General features: G+C 43.6%; 1 protein-coding gene across 1 annotated transcript in view; it reads left to right on the forward strand.

Moving 5' to 3' along the window:
- Positions 1–14264, forward strand: part of CAB39L (calcium binding protein 39 like) — a 131863-nt gene that overhangs the window by 104220 nt on the left and 13379 nt on the right. Inside the window, exons 6-7 of the mRNA XM_063951994.1 lie at positions 2034–2093; positions 3467–3532. Coding sequence (XP_063808064.1) covers positions 2034–2093; positions 3467–3532 — 126 coding nt within the window. The remainder of the gene's footprint in view (positions 1–2033; positions 2094–3466; positions 3533–14264) is intronic.

A 14264-nucleotide genomic window follows, 5' to 3' on the forward strand; every position in this document is an offset into this window, starting at 1 on the left:
GTGTGTCACAGTGCATCTTAATTATAAGTAACAAGCCCGTTCCAATCGTCTATTAGAAACAAGTCTGATAAAAGCGTGGCATTATCGGCTTAATCGCATTTCTATTCATTAAATATAGTGTTTTTGACAACCTTGAGCAGCTTCGCAGCCTTTGATCTCTGGCTATACCAAATGAGACAGTGACTGGGAACTAAATAATTATATTATAAAAACCAGTGTGTCATAATGTATCTCAAGTAATTATGAGTAACGAGTCTATTGATACTTTAGTCATAAGAACGAGATACAATGTTTGAGAACTGTATACTAGCACTGTAAACAATATAAGATCAAGCATTTTAGTCAGTTACCAGTGACAACTCTAAATATAAGTGTGGCATTATTGGCTTAGCCGCACCGTTATATATTAAGCCCAATGTTCTCAAAAACCATGAGTAGCTTTATCGATTCAGGGGATTTAACTCTGACATGTTGTGTCTTATAAAGATTAATTATGTTGCACTGTCCTGATGCCCGGTGATACAATTTAACAGTGTCAGACACTATTAGCTCAACCAGTATTGAGGAGTTAACAGTATAATTATTACATACAGAGGTGGTATATAAATTTGATAAACCCTTAATTATTGGGCACCTAACTACTGTATAATTTATGATATACTGGTATGGTTGGTTCAGTATAGATTAATATATGAACAGCTATGGGTACAGAACAATGGTTCTAATATATACCCTGATATCAGTTGTCTGACATCGCAATGTACCCTCCTATAATTTGATTAAATAACACCAATCAATCTATAGGGAATCCTATAGAGTAGGGGAAAATATCCAGTAGACAACCACTTATTAGAGATTGGTTCCATGAAGCGTTTACACACACATAAGAATATACAAATGAAATAAAGAGTGACACATAAGTGAATCCATTTTTATTGATATCAGTAATTTTATTCATTGTGTATTGTGTATAATATTTGTCTTGTGTTTTTTCACATCATTAGGCAATTTTAATGATATAACATTAAAAGTTACATTTTAATTATACTTGCCTTCTTCCTGAAGTGCGCCAACAAAGAGACAATCCTTTTCTTTCTAGTGTTCTCCTTCATCTTTATTATCTATGGCAGCACCCCCTATGTATAACTATAAATTGGTCTACAATATATAAATTGGGGATCCCCGTCGCATATTTAATAAACTATCAATTTATCATAGACTAGTGCAGAAGATATCCACTTTCTTTTCCCCTAATCTATCGTCGGATAATAACTGGCCCAGAAAAATAGATTAACTCACCTGTGCATGATTAAAAAGGAGTCCACAAAACATAACCTGTAGGGCAGAGTTTCCCAAACTACCCCATTATAGTCCAGGTTTTAAGGATATCCATGCTTGGGCACAGGTAACTTAATTAGTACCTCTGTCAATTTGATTTAACCATCAAGCATGGATATCTTTAAAATCTGTATTGGCGGAATTTGGGAAACTCTGCTGTAGGGAATACTTGAGGACTGTAGTTGCCAGTGGTTCTCAAACTCGGTCCTCAAGGTACCCTAACTGTGCAGGTTTTCAGGCTATCCATGACCGAGCGCAGATCGTCAAATAAAATGGACAGAGGTCCTATTTAGGTCACCTGTGCCCAAGCCTGATTCACCTTTAAAACCTGGACCGTTAGGGTACCTTGAAGACCGAATTCAGGAACCTCTACTGTATGCTATGATTGGGGAATCTTGTATTGACCTAAGAGTGAACAGCCCAAGGTCACTGTGTACATTAAGGTAACAATTTAATAAAAATGAATACAGTGTACTTGTAGCTTAAAAAGAATAGCGTGAACAAGTCTGAAGTGATGATGATTGTTAAATAGTAGGTTATCTTTACTCATTTCTGGATAAATATTTATTCTTTTTCCTATCTAGGAAATCGTGCATTGTTATCTTTGGCTGTACTCCTACTCAGTGTGTATATTAATGCCATTCTTGCCATATATTGCCCTCTGTGATTTGTGCTGCATTCATGTATACTTTCAGGACTTGCTAACAAGGCACAAGCTGACAGTAGCTGAATTCCTAGAACAGAACTATGATACAGTAAGTATGTCAAATCTTTCAAGATAACACACACTACATAATTAAGACGAGGATATAAATCATTTAAATAAATGTCAAATGTAAGTTGGGGGAAAAGGCACTCTGTTCCATTTATAAATGTAAGTACATTTGCCATATTGCTTGTTGAGCATATGTATGTACATAGTAACTGCTCATTACAAGGCATGCCTGATACAATTGTAAATATACTGATGGCAGGTAAGAAAGTGTTAGTCACTAATGCCCTTCAGCAGGGTTATTATAGCAAATGTACATAGAAGAAAGGGCTTCCAAGATTACAGCCTTTTCTCAAATATCTGATAGTATGTTACCTCCTGCAGGTAGCTCTCCCTTGTGCACCAGGTATGTGATTACAGAATACTAAATTGAGCACTCTGCACGCAATCTTGGCAAGTACACAACATTTGACATGTTTGCAAATACTCTGTACAATCTGAATCATAGTAAATAGCTCTTATACTAATAATAAATCAAATGAGGTGTTTATTGAATATGTTGATCACACAAACCTTCGTGACAGGAACATTTAAATAGAGGCTAAAATCACTGAAAATAGCAGGGGTACATATTTAAAACGTGTGTATTGTGAGACAGAAGATTCCATTCAGAAGTATGTAGTTTGTGGTGTTCAGTTTTATGATGAGTGTGATGTTATGATTCCATATTTAGTACTTACTATTAATGGAGTGTGAATTCTGAACCAGTGTTACAATGACACCATTAACAGTAGTTTCATATTTTCCTCCCTCTACAGTCCCACAGTCTATAACTTTCATAACACACAAGAGTAGAGACAAACATTTTTGAGAACACATTCTATCAAATCGCTGGGAACCAATGGTATCGCTAAGAAATGGTATATTATTTATGCTAATGAATAATGTAACCAATACTGTAAGTTAGTAACCCGTGCGCTCATATTATTATGTAGCCATCAAAATCCTCAGTGACTGGAAATCATTTACACATTCAGTTGTATGGAATTCCACGTACGTTTTATCACTGGTTCTTTGGACAACACCATCTAAATTGCCTATATATAGGCACAATTTACATATAAAAACAAACGGCCTTTGCTTTTCGTATCGAATGCCTATAAATGTGAAAAGTATATTTATTCAACTATGGCACTGTCTGTCCAGTAAAAACACAAAATATAAAATGAATTTGTATATAAAAGAAAGAGCTGTCCTGGTGAAGTTGATACAGACACTTAAAGAGTTATTTACCTAGTTAGTTACCTATTCTGCAATTATTGGTGGAACTAATGTTCAATAGGTCCTTCACTGTGTTGGACCAGTACTCTCCTAGCCTGTGATTATGGACTAATTATTTGTCTTTCAATTTTCTAGATATTTAATGACTATGAAAAGCTTCTACACTCTGAGAACTATGTGACAAAAAGACAGTCATTGAAGGTAACCACATTATGTACTAGTGGTGTTTTTTTAATTAATAGTGTTGATAAATACTGACTAACTGTATAGATACTGTAGGTAGATGAAGTAAGCATGCTGTGGTTACACATAGATAACTTCTGCTCCTCAGGAAGACCCTCTCTGACCGAGAAATGTGGCACAGACAGGAGGGGCAGATTTCCGCTTATTACCCAACATTTTTATGTTGTTATATACATAGTACTGTGCACAAGTTTTAGGCAGGTGTGGGAAAAATGCTGCAAAGTAAGAATGCTTTTGAAAACAGAAGTGTTAATAGTTTGTTATTAATTAACGAAATGCAAAGTAAATAAACAGAAGAGAAATCTAAATCAAATCAATATTTGGTGTGACCACCCTTTGCCTTCAAACAGCGTCAAGTCTTCTAGGTAAACTTGCACACCGTTTTTGAAGGAATTCAGCAGGGGGGTTGTTCCATACATCTTCTTGGAGAACTAACCACAGATCTTCTTTGGATGTAGGCTTGCGCAAATCCTTCTGTCTCTTCATGTAATCTCTGTGGGGGCCATAGCGTTTTTACACTGAAGATAGTTCTTAATGACACTGGCTCATTATCTTGCTGCAGAATAAATTTGGAGCCAATCAGACGCCTCCCTGATGGTATTGCATGACTGGTAAGTACCTACCTGTATTTCTCTGACGTCCTAGTGGATGCTGGGAACTCCGTAAGGACCATGGGGAATAGCGGCTCCGCAGGAGACAGGGCACATCTAAAGAAAGCTTTAGGATCACCTGGTGTGCACTGGCTCCTCCCCCTATGACCCTCCTCCAAGCCTCAGTTAGATTTCTGTGCCCGACGAGAAGGGTGCACACTAGGGGCTCTCCTGAGCTCTTTGTGAAAGTTTTAGTTTAGGTTTATTATTTTCAGTGAGACCTGCTGGCAACAGGCTCACTGCATCGAGGGACTAAGGGGAGAAGAAGCGAACTCACCTGCGTGCAGAGTGGATTGGGCTTCTTAGGCTACTGGACATTAGCTCCAGAGGGACGATCACAGGTTCAGCCTGGATGGGTCACCGGAGCCGCGCCGCCGGCCCCCTTACAGAGCCAGAAGAGCGAAGAGGTCCGGAAAAATCGGCGGCAGAAGACTTTCCTGTCTTCAGATAAAGGTAGGCGCACAGCACCGCAGCTGTGCGCCATTGCTCTCAGCACACTTCACACTCCGGTCACTGAGGGTGCAGGGCGCTGGGGGGGCAGCGCCCTGAGACGCAATAAATCGTTAGAAAACCTTTTATGGCTAAAATAAATGCATCACATATAACTCCTGGGCTATATGGATGCATTTAACCCCTGCCAAAACATACAAGAAAACGGATGATAAGGACGCCGAGAAAGGGGCGGAGCCTATCTCCTCAGCACACTGGCGCCATTTTCCCTCACAGCTCAGTTGGAGGGAAGCTCCCTGGCTCTCCCCTGCAGTCACTACACTACAGAAAGGGGTTAAAAAAGAGAGGGGGGCACAAATTAGGCGCAGTATAAACAATACAGCAGCTATAAAGGGAAAAACACTTATATAAGGTTATCCCTGTATATATATAGCGCTCTGGTGTGTGCTGGCAAACTCTCCCTCTGTCTCCCCAAAGGGCTAGTGGGGTCCTGTCCTCTATCAGAGCATTCCCTGTGTGTGTGCTGTGTGTCGGTACGTTTGTGTCGACATGTATGAGGAGAAAAATGATGAGGAGACGGAGTAGAGTGTCTGTAATAGTGTTGTCACCCCCTGGGGGGTCGACACCTGAGTGGATGTACTGTGGAAATTGCGTGACAGTGTCAGCTTTGTATAAAAGACAGTGGTTGACATGAGACAGCCGGCTACTCAGCTTGTGCATGTCCAGACGTCTCATATAGGGGCTCTAAAGCGCCCGTTACCTCAGATACAGACGCCGACACGGATACTGACTCCTGTGTCGACGGTGAAGAGACAACCGTGATTTCCAAATAGGGCCACACATTGCATGATTGAGGCAATGAAAAAAGTTTACACTTTTCTGATAATATGAATACCACCAAAAAAAAAAAAAAGGGGTATTATGTTGGTGAGGAAAAACTTCCTGTAGTTTTCCTGAATCTGAGAAATAAAATGCGTGGGTTTCCCCCCGATAACAATTGATAATTTCTAAAAAGTTATTGGCAGTATACCTTTTCCCGCCAGAGGTTAGGGTGCGTTGGGAAACACCCCCTAGGGGGGATAAGGCGCTCACACGCTTGTAAGAACAAGGGCTCTACCCTCTCTTGAGATGGCCGCCCTTAAGGATCCTGCTGATAGAAAGCAGGAGGGTATCCTAAAATGTATTTACACACATACTGGTGTTATACTGCGACCAGCAATCGCCTCAGCCTGGATGTGCAGTGCTGGGTTGGCGTGGTCGGATTCCCTGACTGGAAATATGATATCCTAGATAAGGACAGTATATTATTGCCTATAGAGCAATTAAAAGATGCATTTCTATATATGCATGATGCACAGCGGAATATTTGCCGACTGGCATCAAGTATAAGTGCGTTGTCCAATTATACCAGTAAAGTGGTCAGGTGATGCGGATTCCAAACGGCATTTGGAAGTATTGCCTTAAAAGAGGGGATGTACCCCAGGTCGCCTCTCAAAATAAGACGCCGTATTATCAGGCGCAGGCCTGGTTGGCAAGCGGACAAAAGGGTTCCTCTTTTCTGCTCGTGACAGAGGGAGAGGAAAATGGCTGCAGAGATCAGCCAGTTCCAAGGAACAGAAACTCTTTTCCGCCTCTGCCAAGCCCTCAGTATGACGCTAGGGCTTTACAAGTTCAGGCACGGTGGGGTCCCGTTCTCAATGAATTTCAGTGCGCAGTGGGCTCACTCGCAAGTAGACCCCTGGATCCTTCAGGTAATATTTCAGGGGTACAAATTGGAATTCGAGACGTATCCCCCTCGCCGTTTCCAAAGGTCTGTTTTACCGACGTCTCCCGCTGACAGGGAGGCAGTTTCGGAAACCATTCACAAGCTGTATTCCCAGCAGGTGATAATCAAGGTACCCCTCCTGCAACAGGGAACGGGGTATTATTCCACACTATTGTGGTACCGAAGCCAGACGGCTCGGTGAGACCGATTCTAAAATCTTTAAACACTTGCATACAGAGGTTCAAATTCAAAATTGAGTCACTCAGAGCAGTGATTGCAAACCTAGAAGAAGGGGACTACATGATGTCTCGGGACATCAAGGATGCTTACCTTCATGTCAAAATTTACCCTTCTCACCAAGGGTATTTCAGGTTATGGTACAGAACTGTCACTATCAGTTCGGACGCTGCCGTAGGGATGGTCCACGGCACCCCGGGTCTTTACTGAAGTAATGACCGTAATGATGATATTCCTTCGAAGGAAGGGAATTTTAGTTATCCGTTACTTGGACGATTCCCTGATAAGGGTAAGATCCAGGGAACAGTTGGAGATCGGTGTAGCACTATATCAGGTAGTGTTGCGGCAGCACGATTGGATTCTCAATATTCCAAAATCGCAGCTGGTTCCGACGACTTGTCTTCTGTTCCTAGGGATGATCCTGGACACAGTCCAGAAATAAGGTGTTTCTCCCGGAGGAGAAAGCCAGGGAGTTATCCGAGCTAGTCAGGAACCTCCTAAAACCGAACCAAGAGTGCATCAATGCACAAGGGTTCTGGGTAAAAATGGTGGCTTCCTACGAAGCAATCCCATTCGGCAGATTCCACGCAAGACTTTCCAGTGGAACCTACTGGACAAATGGTCCGGGTCGCATCTTCAGATGCTTCAGCGGATAACCCTGTCACCGGGGACAAGGGTATCCCTCCTGTGGTGGTTGCAGAGTGCTCATCTTCTAGAGGGCCGCAGATTCGGCATTCGGGACTGGGTCCTGGTGGCCACGGATGCCAGCCTGCGAGGCTGGGGAGCAGTCACACAGGGAAGGAATTTCCAGGGCTTATGGTCAAGCCTGGAGACATCTCTTCATATAAACATTCTGGAACTAAGGGCCATTTACAATGCCCTAAGTCAAGCGAAACCCCTGCTTCAGGGTCAGGCGGTATTGATCCAATCGGACAACATCACGTCAGTCGCCCACGTAAACAGACAGGGCGGCACGGGAAGCAGGGGGGCAATGGCAGAAGCTGCAAGGATTCTTCGCTGGGCGGAAAATCATGTGATAGCACTGTCAGCAGTGTTCATTCCGGGAGTGGACAACTGGGAAGCAGACTTCCTCAGCAGACACGACCTTCACCCGGGAGAGTGGGGACTTCACCCAGAAGTCTTCCACCTGATTGTAAACCGTTGGGAAAAACCAAAGGTGGACATAATGGCGTCCCGTCTAAACAAAAAACTAGACAGATATTGCGCCAGGTCAGGGGACCCTCAGGCAATAGCGGTGGACGCTCTGGTAACACCGTGGGTGTACCAGTCAGTGTATGTGTTCCCTCCTCTGCCTCTCATACCAAAAGTACTGAGAATCATAAGAAGGAGAGGAGTAAGAACTATACTCGTGGTTCCGGATTGGCCAAGAAGGACTTGGTATCCGGAACTTCAAGAGATGCTCACGGACGAACCGTGGCCTCTACCTCTAAGAAAGGACCTGCTCCAGCAGGGGCCTTGTCTGTTCCAAGACTTACCGCGGCTGCGTTTGACGGCTTGGCGGTTGAACGCCGGATCCTGAAGGAAAAAGGCATTCCAGGTGAAGTCATCCCTACCCTGGTCAAGGCCAGGAAGGACGTAACCGCAAAACATTATCACCGCATTTGGCGAAAATATGTTGCGTGGTGGGAGGCCAAGAAGGCCCCTACAGAGGAATTTCAACTGGGTCGTTTCCTCCATTTCCTGCAAACAGGACTGTCTATGGGCCTAAAATTATGGTCCATTAAGGTTCAAATTTCGGCCCTGTCGATTTTCTTCCAAAAGGAACTGGCTTCAGTGCCTGAAGTTCAGACATTTGTAAAAGGGGTACTGCATATACAGCCTCCTTTTGTGCCTCCAGTGGCACCTTGGGATCTCAATGTGTTGAGTTTCCTAAAGTCACATTGGTTTGAACCACTCACCACTGTGGACTTAAAATATCTCACATGGAAGGTGACGATGCTGTTAGCCCTGGCTTCAGCCAGGCGTGTGTCAGAATTGGCGGCTTTATCATATAAAAGCCCTTATTTAATATTTCATTCTGACAGGGCAGAATTGAGGACTTGTCCTCAATTTCTACCTAAGGTGGTTTCTGCATTTCACATGAAGCAACCTATTGTGGTACCTGCGGCTACTAAGGACTTGGAGGATTCCAAGTTGCTTGACGTGGTCAGGGCCCTGAAAATATATGTTTCCAGGACGGCTGGAGTCAGAAAATCTGACTTGCTGTTTATCCTGTATGCACCCAACAAACTGGGTGCTCCTGCTTCTAAGCAGACGATTGCTCGTTGGATTTGTAGTACAATTCAGCTTGCACATTCTGTGGCAGGCCTGCCACAGCCAAAAATCTTAAAATGCCCACTCCACAAGGAAGGTGGGCTCATCTTGGGCAGCTGCCCGAGGGGTCTCGGCTTTACAACTTTGCCGAGCAGTTACTTGGTCAGGAGCAAATACGTTTGTAAAATTCTACAAATTTGATACCCTGGCTGAGGAGGACCTGGAGTTCTCTCATTCGGTGCTGCAGAGTCATCCGCACTCTCCCGCCCGTTTGGGAGCTTTGGTATAATCCCCATGGTCCTTACGGAGTTCCCAGCATCCACTAGGACGTCAGAGAAAATAAGAATTTACTTACCGATAATTCTATTTCTCGTAGTCCGTAGTGGATGCTGGGCGCCCATCCCAAGTGCGGATTGTCTGCAATACTGGTACATAATTATTGTTACCAAAAAAATTCGGGTTATTGTTGTAGTGAGCCATCTTTTATAGAGGCTTCTCTATTATCATGCTGTTAACTGGGTTCAGATCACAAGTTGTACAGTGTGATTGGTGTGGCTGGTATGAGTCTTACCCGGGATTCAAAATCCTTCCTTATTGTGTACGCTCGTCCGGGCACAGTATCCTAACTGAGGCTTGGAGGAGGGTCATAGGGGGAGGAGCCAGTGCACACCAGGTGATCCTAAAGCTTTCTTTAGATGTGCCCTGTCTCCTGCGGAGCCGCTATTCCCCATGGTCCTTACGGAGTTCCCAGCATCCACTATGGACTACGAGAAATAGAATTATCGGTAAGTAAATTCTTATTTTCTCAGCATTGACACACAAAGAAACTGGCAACGTTGAGGACCGTAGACGCAGTGGTAAATTAAGGAAACCGTGCATCAAATGAAAGACGCATCATGCTTACTTCCGGTATCTGGCCTATAGATCTACACTAAAAAGGTCTACAGTCAATAGGTTGACATGAAAAAGGTCAAAATGTCGACGTGACAATGGTCGACACAAGTTTTATGTTTTGCTTTTTTCAACTTTTTCATACTTTACCATCCACGTGGACTACGATTGGGAATAGTAACCTGTGCCGAGCGCAGCTGTAGTGGAATGAGGCACTTTGCCCAAAGCACGGCGAGCAAAGCGGTACATTAATGGGGCTTGCTTGTGGCAAAACATGACAAAACCATTTCCATGGCGACCTTTTGACTGTAGGCTATTTTTAGTGTAGATCTAATAATCCACACCCCTTACTTCAAGCAGCGCCATCAGCTCAGAACTGGCAGAAACCAGTGGGTTCCAGGTACACTAATCTACTGTTCAAAGAAGTCTGGCCAGAAGTGGTCTTCATGGAAGAATTGCAGCTAAAAAGCCATACCTTCCACATGAATACAAAGCCAAGTGACTCCTTTGCATGAAAACATAGGAACTAGGCTGCAGAAAAATGGCAGCAGGTGCTCCGGACTGATGAGTCAAAATGTGAAATATTTGGCTGTAACAGAAGGAAGTTTGTTTGCTGAAGGGCTGGAGAGCGGTACAATGAGTGTCTGCAGGCAACAATGAAGCATGGTGGAGTTTGCGGCTGCAGTTTAGCAAATAGAGTTTGGGATTTGGTCTGTATTAATGATGTCCTCAATGCTGAGAAATACAGGCCGGTACTTATCCATCATGCAGTATCATCAGGGAGGCGTCGGGTTGGCTCCAAATTTATTCTGCAGCAGGACAACAACCCCAAACATACAGCCAATGTCATTAAGAACTATCTTCAGCATAAAAAAGAAAAAGGAGTTCTGGACGTGATGATATGGCCCCATAGAGCCCTGATCTCAACATCATCGAGTCTTTCTGGGATTATATGAAGAGACTGAAGGATTTGAGCAAGCCTACTTCCACAGAAAATCTGTGGTTGGTTCTCCAAGATGTTTGGAACAACCTTCGTGACGAGTTCCTTCAAAAACTGTATGCAAGTGTACCTAGAAGAATTGATACTGTTTTGAAAGCAAAGGGTAGGCATACCAAATATTGATTTGATTTAGATTTCTCTTCTGTTCATTCACTTTGTGTTTTGTTAATTGACCAAAATAAACTATGAACATTTCTTATTTTTTAAAGCATTCTTACTTTGCAGCATTTTTTTGCCCACATGCCTAAAACTTTTGCATAGTAATGTGTGTGTGTGTGTGTGTGTGTGTGTGTGTGTGTGTGTGTGTGTGTGTGTGTGTATATATATATATATATATATCAGCAGCCAAGGGCTACGTGTAATACATCCTCCAATGGCAGCACTCCAGGAATAAATGGGGAGACTCAAACAGCAGCTTGTAAGGCAACGTTTCAGCGCGTCCTTGTGCTTTTATCAAGCCAATTAAATGCAATACAAAAATACACATGTTTTATATACCCTCAATCCCAATTAACCCCACAAGACACACCCCCATTTCCTGTGCAATTACACAGCAGAACAGGAAGAAAAACCCCGTAACCATAGTTACACTGGTTTTAAACTATTATTTTTTCTGTAACGACAAACAGACATTGAAGATTAAAAACAAAGTAGTATAAAACATGCTGATGGACAAGTAATATTCATACACGGGTATCTACATGTATAGAAGTATATTAACCAAAATGTTTAAACACGGAAAAATGAATATAATCCAAGTGTACATATATACGATCACCTGGAACTTATAAATGGAACTTTCATCACCCATATACAGGGGTGAAATACAACATAAAATATCGGCTTACTTGTACCAGTCACTTTGTAGATTATGTTATAACTTGCCCCTGTTCAAAAATTTATGTCGGTAAGACAGAGGTTACCTTTCGCGAAAAGATGGCACAACATTGCACTGCCATTCGGGTAGCCATTAGCACTGGTACAAGCATCCAACCTGTGGCACGCCATTTTGTTGAGGCTAAGCACAACCTTTCCTCTTTACGTTACAGGATCATAGACCATGTACCCCCCTTCATTAGGGGTGGGGGATAGATCTACCAGACTTTTACAGAGGGAGGCGGAGTGGATTTTATGGCTTGACACCCTGACTCCTAGGGGGTTAAATGAGAATATTGGAATGCAGGTCTTTTTATAATGTGAGATGTACTATATGGTGGAGGGGGGAACAGTGAGATATCTTTGGCCTGTTTTTGTTAGGTTTTTTTTCCCATTTATAAGTTCCAGGTGATCGTATATATGTACACTTGGATTATATTCATTTTTCCGTGTTTAAACATGTTGGTTATTATACTTCTATACCTGTAGATACCTGTGTATGAATATTACTTGTCCATTAGCTAGTATTATACTGCTTTGTTTTTAATCTTCAATGTCTGTTTGTCGTTACACTGTTTCTAATATTGTTTTTTCTGTAACTATGGTTACAGAGTTTTTCTTCCTGTTCTGCTATGTAATTGTATAGGAAATGGGGGGGTGTCTTGTGGGGTTAATTGGGATTGAGGGTATATAAAACCTGTGTATTTTTGTATTGCATCTAATTGGCTTGATAAAAGTGCAAGGAAGCGCCGAAACGTTGCCTAACAAGCTGCTGTTTGAGTCTCCCTATTTATTCCTGAGTGGTGCCATTGGAGGATAGACATATATATATATATATATATATATAACACCCACGAAGGCGGCACTTGCAAGGCTTCCAATAAAGGAATAAAGAGACGGACAGCGTCTATAGTGCAAAACTATAGACGCTGTCCGTCTCTTTTTCTCTGACGTCCTAGTGGATGCTGGGAACTCCGTAAGGACCATGGGGAATAGACGGGCTCCGCAGGAGACTGGGCACTCTAAAAGAAAGATTAGGTACTATCTGGTGTGCACTGGCTCCTCCCTCTATGCCCCTCCTCCAGACCTCAGTTAGAATCTGTGCCGGCCAGAGCTGGGTGCTCCTAGTGGGCTCTCCTGAGCTTGCTAGAAAGAAAGTATTTGTTAGGTTTTTTATTTTCAGTGAGATCTGCTGGCAACAGACTCACTGCTACGTGGGACTGAGGGGAGAGAAGCAAACCTACCTGCTTGCAGCTAGCTTGTGCTTCTTAGGCTACTGGACACCATTAGCTCCAGAGGGTTCGAACACAGGGCCTGACCTCGATCGTCCGTTCCCGGAGCCGCGCCGCCGCCCCCCTTGCAGAGCCAGAAGACAGAAGAGAAGCGATGAAATCGGCGGCAGAAGACTCCTGTCTTCATTAAGGTAGCGCACAGCACCGCAGCTGTGCGCCATTGCTCCCACAGCACACCACACACTCCGGTCACTGTAGGGTGCAGAGCGCTGGGGGGGGCGCCCTGGGCAGCAATAAAAATACCTTTGGCATAAAAATACACATAATACAGTCTGTGACTGTATATGTGTAAAACCCCCGCCATTTTTAGTCAGAAACAGGGCAGAAGCCTGCCGCTGAGGGGGCGGGGCCTTCTTCCTCCGCACACCAGCGCCATTTTCTCTTCACAGCTGCGCTGGAAGGAAGCTCCCCTGCAGTATCCTGGTACACAAAGGGTGAAAAGAGAGGGGGGGGCACATAAATTTAGGCACAAAAATTGTATATACAGCAGCTACTGGGTAAACACTGAGTTGTAGTGTAATCCCTGGGTTATATAGCGCTGGGGTGCATACTCTCTCTCTGTCTCTCCAAAGGGCCTTGTGGGGGAACTGTCCTCAAATAGAGCATCCCCTGTGTGTGTGGTGTGTCGGTACGCGTGTGTCGACATGTCTGAGGTAAAAGGCTCCTCTAAGGAGGTGATAGAGCGGATATGTGTGTGAGAGGGTGTCTCCGTCGACAACGCCGACACCTGTTTGGATATGTGTAAGTGCTAAGGTGAATTTATTGCACAAATGGTTAGGGAACAGACAGGAAATCTACCCATGTCTGTCCCTATGTCACAGAGACCTTCAGAGTCTCACAATGCTCACTATCCAAAATAACAAACACTGGTATCGACACGGAGTTTAACTCCACTGTCGACTACGATAATGCAAAGTTACAGCCAAGATGGCTAGAAGGTATTCAATATATGATTATTGAAATAAAAGATGATTTGCATATCACTGATGACTCATCTGTCCCTGACACGAGAGTACACATGTTTAAGGGGAAGAATGCTGAGGTAAATTTCCCTCCTCTCATGAGGAAAAAGAGCGGGAATCTCCAGACAAGAGACAGCAGCTTCCCACAAGAGAATTCTCAGGCTGTATCCTTTCCCCACTAGGGCCAGGATGTGTTGAGAATCTTCCCCTAGGGTGTCCTGTTTGCACAGACGGTAGCACTTGCTATTCTCAGGGATCCTGCAGATAGCGTGCACATTCTAGTATACTACCCA

The sequence above is a fragment of the Pseudophryne corroboree genome, chromosome 2, assembly GCF_028390025.1.
Source record: "Pseudophryne corroboree isolate aPseCor3 chromosome 2, aPseCor3.hap2, whole genome shotgun sequence".
NCBI lineage: Eukaryota > Metazoa > Chordata > Amphibia > Anura > Myobatrachidae > Pseudophryne > Pseudophryne corroboree.